Source organism: Drosophila innubila, assembly GCF_004354385.1.
Source record: "Drosophila innubila isolate TH190305 chromosome 3R unlocalized genomic scaffold, UK_Dinn_1.0 2_E_3R, whole genome shotgun sequence".
Taxonomy (NCBI): domain Eukaryota; kingdom Metazoa; phylum Arthropoda; class Insecta; order Diptera; family Drosophilidae; genus Drosophila; species Drosophila innubila.
In genome coordinates, this window is record NW_022995380.1 from 877845 (window position 1) to 897165 (window position 19321).

The following is a 19321-nucleotide window of genomic DNA, read 5'->3' on the forward strand; positions in this document are numbered from 1 at the left end:
ACAGATGAAGGCGGCGGGTGGACGGAGGCCTGCCCACACATTGCACTTGAACTTGCCGCAGAAACCGCTAAAAAGCAATGCGTCGTCCTCAGCGACGCAGCTCGAATTATATAATGTAAAACGAAAAAAAAAAAGACAAAGAGACAACACAAAACGCAAGCAGCATAGAAATAAAAAAAAAAAAAACAAATGTAACGACCTTGAGAGCAAGCAGCAAAAGCAACAAGAACAACAGCAAGTACAACAACGACACATCAAATTTAAAAATAATTTCCCAAAGAGCAACGAAGACTGAGAATGAGGAAAGAAGCGGATCAAGAGCAAGAAATGGCGGCCATGCGTTGGCGTTGGCGTTAGCGTTAGCGTTGACGTCGGCGTCGGTGTCGGCGTAAGCAGCGGCATTGAAATTATGCAAAGTGAAAAATTGCCGGACACACAGCGCATGTAAGTATGTACACATGCATGTAATAAGTACAATCTTAGACGCTTTTAACATTGCAAGTTTTGGACATGTTCCACAACCGCTGCTGTAAACCTCTGCTCACATAACAGCAGATAACGTCTGTTAACGAGCTGCATGCGAACTGCGGCATTATTGTAATTCAAACAAAAAGCTAAAGAATTTCAGCTTTCGGCACGCATGAATATTGCACCTGTTAATATGTTAGTGATGTGTGTGTGTCTTTCTTTTTTTAGACGTGTGTTTATGATTGTTTAGCTCCCACTAAGCTCCAGCTCCCATTCCCTCTTCTAGTCCAGCGTTCGATTACGAAAATGAAAATGAAAAGGAAAGAAATGCCAATGTCAATCGATTTTCATTGCTAAGTATGTTAGGCAGATTAATCGAAAAAATAACTGTTAGTAAGTCCATGTGCTATCACGTTTTTACGACAGAATTTATACATATATTTTTATCCGCTTTGATATCAACAATTATCAACAATTTTAATAAAATATATTAAATTTAAAACAAATATAAAAAAGTCTAAACATTGTGGTAATATCAGGTTCAGCTATCTTATAAACTTAGTATATGGTAAGTTAGAACTTATCTATGCTTCCGTAAGCTCTATACATTTTTAAGCAGTAAGTCATTTGTAATTCCACACAAAAGCTAGATAAATACGAGGAAAGTCGATAAATGTAAATAAAACAATAAAAGGAGCTAGAAGTTCATTTCTTTGAAATTCGAATAGCAATCAGTAGTCAAAATGTCGTCGTTGCCACAACTACAACAACAAAAGTAACAACAAACAAACAAAACTCCCGCATCGCATGTATAGACATTCGGTGTGGTGTCTGTGCGGGTAAATCCACCACCCAAAATCCCAAGGGGCTGGGCTTACGCTGCATTGTAACAAAATTCCGCAACTCACCTGCGCTGTGACGGTGACGTCGACATCGACTGCGGCTGCTGCTGCTACTATTGTTGCTGCTGCTGTGGCGGTTGCTCCTTTGCTGTTGTTGCTGCTGCTCTCTGCTATTGTCAATCTAATTATCGTTATGCAGCGATTTCTTTTTGCATTAGTTAATTGCGAAATTCGGCAATTGTTAAAGCTAATGTTCTATGTAGATATTACATATGCATATGTATTTATTTTTCTCACTGATTCACACATTTGCACACAGACACACGCACACACACATGCACGCACATGCAGCGGCACAAACGCGAAATACCGTTAGCAACAAGCAAAAAGCACCGTGCACAGCGAGTTCCGAGCGTCGACTGCTGGAGCTTTGCTCCTGTAAATTATAGGAAGCCCGTCCATGGTGGAATTGCTACAAGATGACATATTCCGATGTGGTGGGATACATTTAATTATTTCACCATTCGTGCGCTTTAGCGACGCGTATGAAAATAACTACTCAAGGAGAGAAATTCACCTTGGCCCAGAGTGTTTGCGCAAAGAGCGCGCATGCGCCATACATTCACATTTCTTATCACTGAAACCGAAACTAAACTGAAACTGTCAAACTGACGGAATTTACGCGCTCGTTGTGTAGCGTGCAGCAACTCCCAACTGGCAACTGTGCGTTGTTTAATTCTAACGTATTGATTTTTTGACTTTCACGCAATAAGATGTTAAAATGGCGGAGGTCGGCAGTGGGAACGCGTATTTCGTTTGCCCTAACATGCTCGCTTTAATAATTCAACTAAGAAAATTCTACTTTAATTCAGCAATTTCACTAATTACGTCAAATGGTACTATACTCAGAGATAGCAAAAATTCGCATGCGTTTGTAACGCATGCAAGGGTTGCACTGTCTCAATCAGTTGCCAATTGTTGTTATTGCACTGCAAAGAATATGCTAATTAACATTTTGTAGAGCTGTTAATATTTAAATTTTTGCTTTATTTTTGAAACAATAAACATATTACAACACAATGAAAATATAATAATAATAATACTATACTACATTTCTTCAAACTTATTTTCTAACATGCAAAAGTGAGTAGAATTTGAATTTAACAGGAGTTAAGAGGCCCTGGTCATAAAATTGTACAGCGGTGCCAGGGCAGCAATATTATGCTGTAAAATAAAATAATAATTAAGCGAATACCTTAAAATTTGTTCATTTTAAATTTCAATGTTGGATTAAAATGTTTCACGAATGTGAATATCACATTGGAGAGTAGAATAAAATATACGCTTTCCGTACATTTGTATAAATTGTCGGTTAAGAAAATGTGACCAGATATTCTAATTTAAGTTATCGGTCTTTACCAACACTACTCATTGGTTTTCACATTGCTGTTTGAAGGATTTTTTCTTTTTAAATTTTTCAAGTGGATAGTTCAGCAAAAAATAATTCAATATATATATATATATATATATATAAAATATAAAATAATTCACTTCTAATTAATAGATAATGACCAAATTTTCTAATACTGATTTTCTATTCATCTATTTTGAACCATTAAACGTATTCTACTCCATCCTATTTTATTCTACATGGTTTTGTAATAGCAGAGCTGTCGATATAATCATATATAACTTTGCAATATTCAATAAATATAGCAAATATAATTTAAATTTACATTTGGATTTTAATTTTATCTAAATATATCGATAGCAAAATTAATTGCCCAACGGGTGTTGGATAAGGTCACACTTATCTCATTTTATCACACTTATCGGTTTGCCGCCACAATTAGTCGTCGTGCGATTTGCAATTCTATCGACTAGTATATATTGTTTTTGCTCAGTAGTTAATACGACTGTTTTCTTTTTTCATATTTGCCATCAGGTTGTGCAATTTGTGTGTTCCTTTGGTGTTAATGCTGCAGTTTGTGATGTGCGTGAAGAGCGTTTGAATTGTGCGATACGCAGTTCACAATGCGATCGCTGCGTGAATCGAAAAAGTTGCATTCGCATTCGTGTGTGTGAAAATTCAATACAAATAGTAGGCGACAAAGCAGCAGCAAAGTGAAAAATGTGCTTGGTGGAGCATGCGGGGAATAAGCATAAGCTCTTGTCAACATCCACACAAAACAAACAAGCGTCGCGATATTTGTCAACGTCCTGCTCAAATCATAAATCCAACTCGAGCTACAACAACGTCGACTGTAGCTACTCCAACAACAGTGGCGTTGTTGTTGTTGGCGATATAAACACCCAACAGCAACAACAACAATATCAATATCAGAGCCTGCATTGTGACAGCACAACGCCCACATTTAACGCCAAATACAGGCGAAAATGTTTCCTACTGCTGTCGCTGTTGCTCTTCCATGGATGCTTCAGTGGATTGCATAGCGCCAGCGCATACAATTGTACAACAAATCCTTGCCAGAACGAAGGACAGTGCCTCGATGGGCAGTGCATATGCGCCGATGGCTGGCAGGGACCTGCTTGCCAGTTCTGTGGTGGCAAAGTGCGGTAAGTTTGTACCACTCACCCCCCATCCAAATAGACCAATTTAGTTATCGTTGTCATTGCATGATTCATAGCAAACGACACCAACACAAACCAACGTTAAAATCAACGTTAAAATGTATTATTCAATCAGCTTTGCACTCTTTTGTGGCCTGGCCTATTTGTGTCAAGCAACGGTTCTGTTTGAGCTGCTGCTGCTGCTGCTCATTCTCGTTAGACGGGTTCCAGTTTCTGTTCTCTTTCGTTTTTTGCTTGTTCTTCTCCTTTCCATTCTTTCAGTAGACACCGCTGGCCGATTGGCTTTCTACGCGCTTACGCCCATTTATTACTCGCTCTTCATCATCCTCAGCTCCAACTATATTTCCGATTTAATTACCTGCCTTGACTTTGAATCTGCCTGCCATTAGCTTCATGTTGAAACTAAATCATTCAAAATCATATCAAACAAAGTGCACAATTTCTTTTGTCTACTTCTAATCAAAAGTTTTTGCAATTGCTTTTAAGCTCGTAAGATTCCATTGTTTATGTTTCTTTATAACGGGTATTTACACAGTGTGCGCTCGATAAGGGCATTTTCCTATCTTGACAGTAAGGAGTCTCTAAGTTGCACTGTGGTGCTATTTTATTTATTTAATGTCAACTAAATACAACTAAATAATTTATAATTAAATTAAAATAATATAATAAAAATTTCAAATTGAATGAAAGTATTAAAGTCTGGGAATATTGAAAAAATTATTAAATGATCCAACATTTGTTGCATGCATCATAGTTCAAGGCTCGGATTAATTAATAACATAAAAACAATTCCACTAGCGTTGACTATTGGGAAAGAGCATTTTTTAAATGAAATATTTTTTTCGTAAATGTCGAATTACGTATTATTTTTTTATTATACCAAAAATGTATCTAAATTCTCTGAATTTCTTAAAAGACGATATAATTTGCGATGTAGTAGTAGTAGTTTTTCGAACTATTGAAAACATTAAGATTTAATAAATTAGTTAAAACTTCGTTAACTTTTCCACTTAAGCAAATCCGTTGTTTTAAAGTTATTGAAATATTAGCTAAGAGTTCATTCTGAATTTAACATAATTTTATATTCATTTTATGTCATAATATCTTGCAGTTAGTTAACTGGAACCTCAACAGTACATTCAAAGAACGGCGTAAAATGTCAGATATAGTTGATCTTCAGTTTATTGTTATTGGGAGATATTTATTTGGAATTGACTATATAATGATCACGTACCCTGAGGACCTTTACCAGTGTGCGTTGCTCGATTTTGCCTGGCACCGAGAGACGCATTGACCGATTGTCATTCTATATAAATATATATACATTCTTATACATACACATACGTAATTACTTGTTTAGTTTTATGATTTACAAATGATAGCCCGTAGTTCCAATCGGGCTAGCGCTTATCAGCAATAAAAGCGTTTTCTTATCAGTTTCGTTTTGGCCATCAACTGCACCTGTACTTCATTCAGCCCCGTTTCATATGAACATAACTTACCCCATTTAAATTTTGTTAACATCACAATTAACACAATCTCTTTGCACTAAACTGAAACTGGTTTCTTATTCATATGAGGATTGCTTTGGCCAGCATTAAACAGTTATGGGCATTAAAAATCCGATGTACGCTCGTTGAAAAAAATATATTTTATCAGGTTTGACAAATGCAAGATAACGAAACCATCTTAGAGATACAAAACGTTCTAGATGCGTCATATGCTTCCAGTTGATTAACTAACTAGCCGAGAATTATATCAAATAGTATCAAATGTGTCCAATAAAATAGGATTATTGTTGTGCAAGTTAGTTGTAGTTGTAATGCAAAAAAATCTTCATTCTTATGATAAAAACTCCAACAACAACTCTTATGATAAGCTCCAACCTAATGTAAAGTTGGTCAAATAATTGTTTTGACAAATTACATTTACTTATTTGTGAATTAAATATACTTTAATTTGTTTTTCTTTAATTATTATTTTTTACTAATCTTATTATATATACTTATAGTTAAAGTTTTTATTACTGTAGCTTAAGACCAATCGTTCCTATGGCAGCTTTATGATCCGAAAATAAAGACAAACATGATCTGCTTATGCTATCCAGAAACCTACATACCAAATTTGAAGTTTCTATCTCTTATAGTCATAAGACTATGAGGTGTTGTAGGTTCGCTCCAATTAACTTGATCTGCCTGACATTATAATGAGTTTGCATTCCAAATTAGGTGCTCCTGGCTTTAACCATCTCTGAGATCTTTTCGTTCATACGGATAGACGGTGAAGGGTATTTCGACTCGGCTGTTGATGCTGATCAAGAATATATATTCTTTATGGGGTCTACAACGCCTTCTTCTGCCTGTTACATACTTTGAACAAATTCAATATACCCACACAGGGTATATAAAAAAAAATTTCTGTATTCAATGATATGTGAAATCATTCATGTTTAACTTTTTTTCTATTTATTTATTGAACGTTAACTAGGAGCAGTCTACAAAACATCATTTGACAATTAATAATTAAAATAAGTTAAAAACAATAATATACGATATACTCGTAATCTTATGTACATATATACGATCTATCAGACAAATTGTAAATATTTGAAAATACTTGGCAATGCAGACGAATTGCGTAGGGGTTGTTATCAGGCCAACAACAACGAGTGTACACTGTATGTGTTTACTCCGTGTCTTAAGGGTTTGAATAAGTGTATTTATAATAGTTGAGGCAAGTGTTTGTGAATGAAAAGAGAGTAGTTTTTTTTTTTTTAATACGACTAGTTGACGAACCTTCCACTATAATAACGATAACAAAGAGAAGAAGAATAATAATAAGAAAGCAAAAACAATAGCGAGAAGCGTTTGCTCGTGGCAATCAGTTGAAAGAGGAATCACGTTGCAAGTGCATTTGTGGTTCTTCTGCTGCTGTTCATTCCTTATTCCGCATTCCTCAATCATTACTCTTCCCCTTCTCACTCTCACTATCGCTATCAACCCCATATTCTCATTGTGTGCATCAATTGAATAAAGCTTGCACTGCGTTGGCTGGCAAATTCAATTATCTTGGCATCAGCATCGGCATCTGGCCACAATTTACATATGTAATTGCGAGCCTGAATTCAAGCCAAGTGATGCCGCATCAAAGCTGGCAAAATTGATTTATTTTACGAAATTTTCCGTCTATCTTCTTTTATTTTATTGTACATGGTACTGTGCAACAATAGTATGTACCATCCCATGGGCACCATACACGATGGCTGGGGCAACTATTCGGTGAGTGTAAAGTGCAGTTGGTTAATCGATGCCCATCACCCGCATTGGGGTCGTCGTCACAGCGCCAATCCCTCACGTGCCGCCAATATACGTATTCATCTGCGCGAATTTGCCACCGAATGCGGCTGGGATCATTTGTATATATATGATGGCGACAGCGTTGACTCGCCGCTCCTGGCAGTGTTCAGGTAAGTCTCACTAATTGACACACCATCCACCAAATGGAATTTTATATCGGTTATTTCTTTCTCTGTCTTTGTCTTTGTCTCTGTCTCTGTGCAGTGGCCTCATGTATAGGGGCAACTTTTCCATACGCCGTGTGCCTCAGGTCATCGCGAGATCGGGCACAGCTTTGCTGCACTTCTTCAGCGATGATGCCTATAATATGTCTGGCTTTAATCTGACATACAAGATGAACGGCTGTCCCACAGATGCTGATGGTAAGTATTGTACTGTCACTGTAAAAGTAAGCGAATGAGTTTTAAAAATTAAAAAAATAGCAACAATTTTTCAGTCCTTGAAAGAGTCATAACAGACTTTTTCCAAAATAGCCTTTCAAAACGTTTTTCTTTTACCTTGTTAATCGTGTCAAAACGATGTCTATGGAAGAGCTAATTGAATTTGTGGAAATAATAGTTTATTTATTTCAAAATTCGGTCTTTTATTACAAAGTTTGTGCGTTTTTACCATCAATCTAAACGTCACGAGTTAGAAGCCCAAAATGTTCTTTAAAAGGATGAGGCAGGAAATTTGTTAATTATATAAAATATATCTAAACTTGATAATTTTGTTAACGTGGAAATAAATTTTTTAAAAATTAAATTTTTGATTAAATCTGTTTGATAACTCTAGAGATTTCTGGAACACACTTGATTATAATACAATTATAAATAAACATTCCATTGTATAATGCTTTTTCAGATGTGGAGTGCTCTGGGCATGGCACGTGCAACGATGGCGACTGTCTGTGCGATCCCATGTACAGAGGCGAGGCCTGCAATGTGGCCGCCTGTCCCAATAACTGCACTGAGGCGCGTGGTCATGGCATTTGTAAGATGGATAAGGAGCGGTAGGTCTTGACAAGAATTCTAATTTCGTGCACAATATTCACATATTCTGTTCCTGTCATTGGTTAGGTGTGAATGCAATGATGATTATGGCGGCGATGATTGCGGCCAGCTGCGTGCACACGGCGTTTGGAGCACTGTGCATCCCAAGCACTCGAAATCGCCATCGGGCAGCGCATCACATGGCGCCGCCGTTTGGCGCGACACGCTGCACATCATTGGCGGCGAATCGTATGGGCGTGGCGAACTAATGAGCACCTACGATTTCAATGGCAATGTGTGGGAGACAATGCATCCGGTGGATGGCAGTGCCACCCCCGAGAAGCGTTATGGCGCCTCTACAGTTATGTATGGTGATAAAGTCTTCATGTATGGCGGCGTTGTCAAGGGACAGGGCATTACCAACGAACTGTGGGCCTTCGATGTCTCGGCCAAGACGTGGGAGAATGTCAGCGTGAAGACAGAGCCCTGTAATGGCGCCTTCTCAATGTGCGGACCGTTGCATGCGGCTGGGCATACGGCGACCTTGGTGCCCGGATACGGGGATAAGAATAACTATCAGTACATGGTGGTGATATTTGGTCATTCATCACAATATGGCTACCTCAATACGGTACAGGAGTTTAACTTTAACACCCGCGAGTGGAAGATCGTGGAGACCTATGGATATGTAGTAAAAGGAGGATATGGACACAGCGCTGCTTACGATTTGTTAACCGAAAAGCTTTACATCTACGGCGGCATTGTGTCAGAGAGTGATGCCAGCCAGGTGCTGAGCTCACGACTGTTTTCTTACGATCCATCGACTCGCATCTGGACGCTGTTGTCGTCGGCGCCGAGTGCACGTCTTCTGCACACGGCGAACTTTGTGAATCCCGGCTTGATGATGGTCTTTGGCGGCAACACGCACAACGATACCTCACAGAGCTATGGCGCCAAGTGCTACAGCCAAGATTTGCTTATATATGATGTGTACTGTGATTCCTGGCATATGCATCAAATGCCCGCCCACTTGCAGGCGGATCTGGCAAGATTCGGTCACAGTTCGGTGGTGTTTGAGGATGCACTGTATATCTACGGCGGCTTCAATGGCCAAATGCTTAGTGACATGCTGCGCTACGATGCTGGACACTGCAGTTACTACACCAAGCAGGAGAAATGCACTAGCGCACGTCCCGGCGTCAAATGCATTTGGGATGTGTCAATGAGTCGCTGTATTAACATCATGAGAGTGCAACGTTCGGCGATTTACGGACGCGAGCAATATGATTATGTGGCTTGTCCATCCAAAAGTCGCATAACTATGACATCGGAGCATCTGCATCATGTGCAGCGTTGCCAGGAGCTGACCAACTGTCAGTCATGTGTCTCGACCGCCTTTGAGTGCACCTACTGCGGCAATGGTGCCTGCAGCAAGGAGAGATGCCGTGAGACCACCTCCGTTGCATCTATATTCTACGCCGATTCGTCGACTTCTACTCACCAGGCGACGATGCATCAGCAGCCAGCTATAACCGTGGCGCCGCCTCTGAATGCCAAGCGTCTGGATAGCTGCCCCACAACTGAGGATCATTTGGTGCAATCCATTTGCGAGCAACTTCACAACTGTCGCGCCTGCATGGCGGATGCATCCTGCAAGTGGGATCCAGAGTCAAGTCGTTGCCGCAGCTATATATCTGGATCAGGATTACCCCTCAATCGTACCCAGCACGATGCTACACTCTGTCGGCCGACATGTGCCGCTCAAGTTAATTGCCACAATTGCACTGAGGATGAGTGCATCTGGTGTCAGAATGAGCAGCGATGTGTAGATCGCAATGCATATACGGCCAGCTTTCCGTATGGCCAGTGTCGTGAGTGGACAACATTCACATCCAAGTGCCGATCAGCGCCAATCAATGCAATAAGCGCTGGCACCACCACAGCCCTGTCCAGTGCACAGTGCGGTTACTACAATAGCTGCCAGCAGTGTTTGGATGATCCGGCGTGCGGCTGGTGCGACAACGGCTCCAACACGGGCTTGGGCAAGTGTGTTGTTGGCGGCGCGTTGTCGCCGTACGATCAAAAGGAGTGCGCTCTCAAGCACTGGTTCTTTACGTCCTGTCCACGCTGCAATTGCAATGGACATTCCTATTGCAATGATCAGCAGCACTGCGAGCAGCCGTGCAACAATTTGACCATCGGTGCACACTGCGAGAAATGCCGCACTGGGTACTGGGGCAATGCAATCAATGGCGGCGAGTGTCAGCACTGTCAGTGCAATAACCAAGGCGACTATTGTCATCCGGATACGGGCAAATGCTATTGTAACACCAAGGGCATTGTGGGTGATCATTGCGAGAAGTGCGATTCGCAGAATCATTACATTGGTGATCCGTTGAGGGGCTCGTGTTACTATGAACTAACCATTGATTATCAGTTCACGTTCAATCTGTCCAAGAAAGAGGATCGACATTTTACGCAAATCAATTTTCGCAATTCACCGGTCAAGCCGGAAATTGATGCGGACTTTTCGATAACGTGTAGTGTGCCAGCCAAAATGGATATATCGGTGAAGCGTGTCGGCTTGCCAGAGAGACTCCTTTTGGTTGGCATCAATTGCTCCACGTTCCGTCATCGTTTCCCCAAGACCGATTTTCAATTTGGCAACATTCCAGTTGACAATATATCCCTGACCACCTTCTATGTGTTTGTGCACGACTTTCAGCCACCGATTTGGATTCAGATCGCTTTCTCACAGTATCCCAAACTCAATCTACAGCAGTTTTTCATCACATTCTCATCATGCTTCCTTCTGCTACTACTCATGGCCGCCGTTCTATGGAAGATCAAGCAAAAATACGATATGTTCCGACGCCGACAGCGTTTATTCGTTGAAATGGAGCAAATGGCCAGCCGACCATTTTCACAGGTACACAGAACCATTCTATATTGCTATATTTTTTGCTGTGCTAATCTTGTCTCACATTTCAGGTGCTGGTTGACATTGAGAACCGAGAGAGTATTGATTTGAGTTTGCAGCTGGAAGGCGTCAGTCACATGTCCAAGAAACGTAAAAAGGTAGTTATGAACGTCAATACGAGGGTTGCTATTCTTGTATTTGGGTTTTAAAACAATCGTTTTGATCAAGAATACATATACTTAACGACGCTCCCTGTCAATGCCAAGAAAATACATTTATATTTACTATTTGTTTCTATTTGCAGGAGTGCCCCAGTCCAATTGCTTTAGAGCCATGCAATGGCAACCGAGCCGCAGTGCTTTCGCTACTAGTCCGGCTGCCCACGGGTTCGTCTATTTAGTATAACTATTACATTACATATCTCGAATGATTCGCTAACGTTCTACATCTGTATATTGTATTATATAGGTGGTCTGCCCCAAGCATCTTCCTGCCAATCGGCCGGACTGGCCGTGGCCAGCGCGTTAGTCACTCTTGGTAATCCGCGTCGCCCATCAGTCGAGGTGCACCCCAAGGAGCCAAAATCGAAACGCAAGCAGAGCCAACATCCAGACAGTTGTACATAAAATACAGACCCAATCAACATGATAATAGCTATGATAATGTGTACAATTAGTTAATAGATCTTTAGCATATTCGCTGACTTTATTTGTCTATTACACACACCAAACACACACACACAAATGGCCAGCAGCTAGCAAGTTGATAATCCGCAGTTATTATTACTTTAATGCAATTAGTCTAATACCCTAAATATGAAAAGCGATGCAAATAATAATAATAATTATATTTAAATATTAATAATAATAATAATAATAATTTTTAGCAAAAGGACATATTTATATACAAGTTATATACAATTCGATATAGTTCATAGGCCATTTAGCGTTGCAAATAGTTGTATATGTTTTATTTATTATTTATACCACAAATGTAAACTTATTTTTAGCAGCGGCAACGTAGGTCTTCTTTTTTTATATACATACTTATACATAATAATACGTGTATGTATCTTAAGCGCGTTATTGAAATAGGTTTATCCGCTTCTTTTATTTTTGCTAGGAACAACAAAAGACATATATTTCATTTTAGCAAACAAAAAAGTGATGTTTATATTACAATAATTGAAAACGGGGAAAATGCATGTGGAAATCTTGCAGATTATACTGTGTTCATTCATAATTAATAGAATTGAAAATTACGAAATCATTTTATTTCTGTGCAAACGTTTACAGCAAATGAACAAATTGCAACCAATAAATGTATATGTAAATAAATACTATTAAACGTACGTAAAATATATCTATATATATATACATATAGTAATCATAGGAAAACGCGCCCAAAACAAATCAGATATGTAATTTAGTTTACGAAAATCAAGCTACAAATTTATTTCAATTGACTTGAACGAACATCGCTAACTAAGAGTAAGGTTTCCACTTGGATAACAAATTTGAGCAAACTAAACAGCAATAACAACAATGAATGCACATTGTAACTAAAAATGAAAAATGAACAAAGACACTGAATCAAAAGGCACTTGTCAACTTTTAATATATATATATAAATATAGAAAACTTAAAGACACTTTTCAGATGTTGATCTGTAATAATTCAGGTTATGCCAACACAAACTAATTCACAAAACGTTTCCAAATCGAAAGACAATTGTAAAAAAAAATACGTTTTATTGCCCTCCCAAGTACTTGTCAGCCGATTACACCCTGCCACAATGCGTAGTAAACGTAAATCAATTAAATTAGCAACTCCAAAAGAAAGACTTGTTTGTTGTCCCACAGTTTTAGTATTCTTTAACAAAATACACATATAGATAAAAGTCATTAATAAATATATATAAAGAATTATTTTAGTTTATTATAAACCAATAAAAAATTATGCAATGAAAGGGCTTTTATGTTGTATTCAAATTGGGTTTTTTAATCCGTGTGTGGATAACTTGTTAGCACCAGTTTGATATTGACCGAATCGCGCCTCTCATCGCATCGCATCTTTCACAGAACTTTCACTTTCACCTCGGAAGACGTCAGACAAGTTGTAAGCCGGCAACAACTCTGATGTAGGCGTGGCTTTAAAGGCGCTCATTCGACTCCGAACTATGATGAAAAAAAATCATACAAAGCATACGATAAGAGCAAGCAATAGAACAAACAAACTTTAGTGGAATTATAAAAAAACTGCAATTTATATTCAGATGTGTATTACAAATATGCCCGACGAGATTCTCTACCTTATGTAAACCATCCTAAAAATTGCACACTGTCTTATTAAAGCAGCTTTCTGTGAGACGGAACTTCATGCGCTGCATTTAATTTAATGATGGCCTCGCTGAGGGAAACGGAGACGTTTTTTATTAATAAAATTAAAGAAGAAAGTCATTGCGGCAAAAGCGTGCGAAACCCAAGCAAAGCGGAAGCTGCAAAAGCAGATACTGCCAACCAAATTGTTTTCGTCAACATTCCGTCATAAATCAACGCCCTTGGATATGGCTGACGTCGAACTGACTCAACTGTGGTGCGAGGTACAAAACTCTACGGTTTTACCCGCAGGCAAAGCTAATTCTGTCCGGCTGAAGGCTGTCACGCACTAGGTTAAGTGGCTTCATACTCGTAATAATAATGGCATTAACTAAACTTTATGAATCAACCGAGAATCCACACAAGTGGGGCGTACAGTTGAAGTATGAGTATGAATGGGCCAGAGCGAGTTTTTGCCATCAGTTTCAAAATATCCAAAAAATCCAAACTTCAAATGTGAGTTGTGAGTTTTTACTCGAAATAAAATAGTGTCTCTCGGCAGCGCCAACATGTTGTATCGAACCTGAGCGAAGGCGAGCCGCAGCACCACAACTACTCGCATTGCTACTACCAACCGTGGTGCACCGCCGCCAGCTCAATTGAGCAACGTTCGCCGTTGAAGTCGCACGCGAATTTAAATTGGATGCCGCAAAATACTTAACATAAAAGAAATAGCTTAAAAACGTTACGAGAGAGTTTTTTCGTTGTTGTTGTTTCGCCGTAGAAATTCAAAGTGAAAATCAAATTTAGCTGTTCGTTTGTGTGTGCGTGTGTGAGCTCAGTGAAATTGTGAAAATTGCAAATTAAAACCCAGCGCCAAACTAAGGCGCATTCCAAAAATCCGTGCACTTGGATTAAAGCACAAGCCAAACCAAAAAAAAAAAAAAAACATCACATCTCAAGAGACTCTTGGAGTTTCACTTTTTATTGGATTAGCTGCTATCACTCTATAACTCATCTGATCTAACTCCAGCTGAACAGGTTTGTTGAGCAACATCTCCACTCTAAGTATTGAGATTGAAATTGAAATTGAAACTGCGATTTTATGTGGACCTCGTAAACATGTCAAAGCTAAAAAATATCTCATATATCTCCACAGTTCAATCAGCAAGCGATCTGTTATTGTAGAGCTCAAGGTAACCTTTTGGCATTTCAATTACCGACATTTAATCGCATGGGTTGCTCAATAATTTTTCAAATGTATAATATTTGGGACCACTTTTTCAATGTTAAGGTTTTAGATACCTAACTGAAATATGGTTTGACATACAATTCATAAGAATCAAGGTTTTAAATTGGTTTTAAATAAAACCTCGTAAAATCTTTTCGGTTTGGTTCTTTCTTTAGCCGGATCATAAGCCAAATATTAAAAATTATTTACCACTCGAGTAAGAACCCAAATCCGTATAAAAACGAAATTCGGTTTGAAAAAAAATGAACTACATAAATATTATGCTTTTTTTAAAATGACAACAATATTTAAGATTTCGACTAAAAAGTCATAAAAAAATAAATCTTAACTTTAAGTTACATTCCTAAAAATATAAATTGATTAAACTTAGTTTTTAAATTTGAATTTAACCAACGCTCAAATCAAATGCTTGGGCTAAAAGATGTCAATTAAAATAAAATCTGTCATATAAAGTTTTAGAATAAAAAGGGTTATCAATTTGAGTTTACGACTGTAATTCGCTTAAAAATTAATTCGGCTACCTTTTTACTCAAAATTTACTTGAACAAAAAAAATGTAGTTTTCGAATGTAATCGAGATATTCAAAATGAAAAACTAACCCAAACAGTAATTGAACAGTTATTGAATGATTACCTTATAAAACCAAAAAACGTAAATGGTATCATCATTAGGCATCCACTCGTTCAACAGTTCCAAAAAGGTCTGTGTAATGCGAAGGCCCACCGGTATTTAGACCAACTCAAGTCATAGTCCGAGCTTAAGCATTTCGCAAGTGACTGCACACGCAATAATAACTGTAGCAGAAAACTGTGCGAAACATAAAAAATAAAAAACGACGATGAAAAGCGCCGAAAATCCAGACGTGAGTCAGCTTTGTTGTAAGAGGCACAGGAATTGGAACAGCTTATATATACTTATATCTTATAACGAGATAAGTTTCGTCAGTTCTATAATATATAGAACTGTCAGTACTTGTTCGAGTGAAAATCACATTCATAGTTTATATTTTGTCTCGGCCCACGCATGCTAATGCATATCCATAACATGGCTAACATGTGACCTCATTTCACCAATCGTTAAACTTTACACTCTACTAACTGTCAAACGGTATAAGCCAGGCCAAGCATAGCATGGGAGTTAATGTGACAGGGTCAAACCGTCTCCCAGCGCATTAGCGGCACTTCAGTTGGCTTCATTTCAATGACAAAACAACAGCAACGACAAGTAGGGCTTAGCCAGGTTTCTTTTACAGGTTTTTGGCCATGGTGAAATCTATGGAAATTTGCAATGCCAACTCAAGTTCAAGTTAACTCTGCATTTTCTTTTTATTTAAACGGTACTGCGACATGGCGTGAAATGTTATTAGTGAAAATGTTGTCCACTGTTTGGTCCTCAGGCACTGCAGAACCTTGCAATGTCCAAAAAATAACCAAAAACAAAGAAAAACCCAAAAAGATACAAAAAACTGCCGCTAACTTGCCGCTTAACTTGTTGCGACCAAAAACTTGCATAGTATTTTTTTTTTAATTTTTTAGTTCCGTGTTGCTTTGTAAAAAAAAGTTGTTGTTGTTGTGGCACATTTTTCAGTCCAAAATAAATTTTCACCCAAAATAAGCAAGCAAACAAAAGACTTAGGCAGCAAACTTCTTTTTCAACTGGCCATGATACAATATGATCAGCTGTTAGCCAGCTGCCGACTGCTTGACCATCATAATTAGAGAAAATCCACTTTGATTGAGCTGCGGCAGTGTCATTAAAGCTGAGCTGAGCTGACTGAGACGACGCGGCGTCGCGTCGTTTTCAATGGACCGGAAAACGTACGAAAAAGTGAATTTCAACAGTGGTGGCAAAAAAAATGGTGCACACCTTACGCTCAACTTACGGCAATTGAAGTAGTTGTTATTGTTGTTGTTATTGCTGCTGCTGCTGCTGTTGCTGCTTGCCAAAGTGAAAGCGCAACTGCGTCAACAGCGCAGATTAATCACTCGTCTTCGCAGGCAACGGCAACAACAACAACGACAACGACAGCTGCTAAATGATATGTTTACAACAAATGACAATAGTCATAAATGTGTGCAGTTCATGACCCATTCGTAACCTCTGGCTGATGGCTTCCGTTGGCTTTGCCTATTGCGCAACAATAAACCATGGCTAAATTATGCATCTAAGCATATTTTTTTTGGTTGAATTCTTTAGCCGCAAACAAATCAAAGATGCTATAAACATAAAAAAAAATAGACTAAACGCGTGGATAGTGAAAGTATTTCTGTGCATATTTGAGTATGTATTCGAATTTGAATTTCTCATGCCCGGTTTCGGTCTCATAAACTCAGCGCCAGTGTGTGACGTCAAACGTGACAAAGCGTCGTGCTGGCCATGCCACACCATACACGCACACGCACACGCACACCACACAAACACACTCATACTTCACACACTTACTGACTCAATATGAACTCTCTTTTGCAGCTGCTGCTGTCGTTGCTGCAGCCACAAACAGGAAATCTTTTTTGGCAACACTTTGAATGCTTTTACCTCAATATGGCACAACACTGTGATCAACGTTGGCTGAAACTCTTTTCATACAGCCTGCTGCTGCTGTCGCTGCTCTTGTTGCAAGCTGCCGATGCAAAGCGCACAACTGGTAAGTAGAAGTGCCTAAAGGGGGGAACCAGAACACACTGGTGCCAATTCCCATATTTTTGCCAGAAATACAATTTATTCGTCGATATAAGCAAAAATATAAATTATTCATCCCCAATAATTATAAAATTAATGCTATAATACCCTAGAGCAGTTAAAAAATTGCAACGGTATAATTTGGATTTGTGAAGCCTATAAATTCAACCATTTGTTTAATGCCAATTTCAAGTATGCTTCGAACGGAAATATTAAAAATTTTAAAATGAGTAGTGCAGTTTTTTCTTAATGAGGAAATACTTTTAAAATATATGTTCAAATAAAAATCTCATGTTTTTTTCCATTTAAAAAAAAATTCTCTTTTAATATACATATAATATAATAGTTAACAAAGCTATTCTTTAATAACTTCTGTGTTAATTACCTCATAATGATTAAATTTTTGGGTAGATCAAGACCAAGACCAATTCTTTTATTGAATTTGCGGAGAAGTTTTAAGTCAAACTTTATCTTGGTATGGAATACGACAACATAACAAACTTGCCGAATGTGAAGACCGTTTTATAGTCAACTTTTTGATTTGGATCAACATTATTGGATTTTCTACCATAAAATTGGGATTTGGGACCATTGTGCAGAATCAGGACTGCCACACACCATGTCAATGACTTTGCTTGTTTTTCTTTTCTTTGCTGTTTTTTTTCGGCAAGTCAATGAACCCTTCGCTCGGTATGTGGAGCAAGTTAGACAGACGATCGCCATTTGCCGCTGGCTCATTAAAAGACAATTGCAATTGCAAAATGCATGGAGCAATTAGCGTGTGGCAATTTCGTGTAGAACTCAGGCGCTAAATATAGCACGGCATCATTAAAAAGCGCTTAGCCGCACCAAAAGACTCACAGCACGAACTTGAAACATAGTACGTCCAAAAACCGTTACCAATACACAAGCAAACAGACAGAGAGACATGCACACATGCAAAGCAAAGAGATCTTTGCTACTTTGCCACATACAGTGTGTCAGTCGGTCAACTTCGGTTGTTCCTCATAGTACTAGTTCCAGTTGCCCGGGGAGTTCGTTGTCTATGCGCTGCTGTTGTTGTTTTGTTTTTTTTTGTTTTCATTTTCGTTACGCTTCGGCCTCAGAGCAACGAAAGACTTAAGTGACAAACTTGATTTCGGTCTACTGCTAGAATAAAGGCACGCTTACCTCCATCAATGTTTCATCATTATTTTCATTTAATTGCTTTTTGTTTTCATTCATGAAACCAAAAAAACCGAAAGCTGCGCGAGATCAACAACAATGTGCCTAATCAAATTACGGAGCTGACAAAAAATTAAAAAAATTAAAACTTTCATTTAATTTAATGCCTCAAAAAAAAAAACAGCGAAAAATTTCGGCAATTAAGCTGGCAGTGTAGATGCAAGCCGGATGTACATACGAGTATGTATGTCGGTCGCACCATAAGCTTATGATATCTAGACATTTGGAGAAGTTTTATGTCAGGCGACTGCATAGGAAAGTAAAATGCATTTGTACTTTTAAAAGTAAATGTTTGGAATCGTTTTGTATTGTTGCAATTGATATTGCAGACGAATTTCATTGGAAGTTTCAAAAACAATATTTTAATTGCATTACAAGAACATGCATAAACGTCTTTTTTAAATTTATATCATTATTACGTTACGTTTTGATAATATTTTAATTAATAATTCCAATTAAATTGTCCCAATAATTTTGAAATTTCAAGGCTTTTAATATGTAAATGTTATTAGGGCTTAAAAAGGTTACGATAATAAACTGTTCAGAATTATGGATAAACGATTTACGAGTTGTTACGAATTGTTACGAATTGTTACAGTAGTGATTCTGATAAATTATATTTGAATATATATTTTTTTAATAAAATCATGGAATTATTTCAACACTATTTATACATACAATTAGGCATTAAAACCGAAAT

At 38.3% G+C, this 19321-nt stretch overlaps 2 protein-coding genes across 2 annotated transcripts in view; one reads left to right on the forward strand and one right to left on the reverse strand.

Annotated features, from left to right (window-relative positions):
• The window catches only part of LOC117791318 (tubby-related protein 4), a 37805-nt gene extending 36081 nt beyond the window's left edge, over positions 1 to 1724 (reverse strand). Inside the window, exon 1 of the mRNA XM_034631031.1 lies at positions 1377 to 1724. The gene's annotated coding sequence lies outside the window, so the exon portion shown is untranslated. The remainder of the gene's footprint in view (positions 1 to 1376) is intronic.
• A 1453-nt stretch (positions 1725 to 3177) lies between these two features.
• Positions 3178 to 12980, forward strand: LOC117790217 (attractin-like protein 1). The gene is made up of 8 exons (XM_034629563.1): positions 3178 to 3887; positions 7132 to 7368; positions 7463 to 7620; positions 8102 to 8249; positions 8317 to 11158; positions 11221 to 11307; positions 11454 to 11535; positions 11618 to 12980. Exons 1-8 carry the CDS (start codon positions 3442 to 3444, stop codon positions 11773 to 11775), a joined length of 4158 nt encoding a protein of 1385 aa, XP_034485454.1. The 5' UTR covers positions 3178 to 3441; the 3' UTR covers positions 11776 to 12980.
• The last annotated feature ends 6341 nt before the right edge of the window (positions 12981 to 19321 follow it).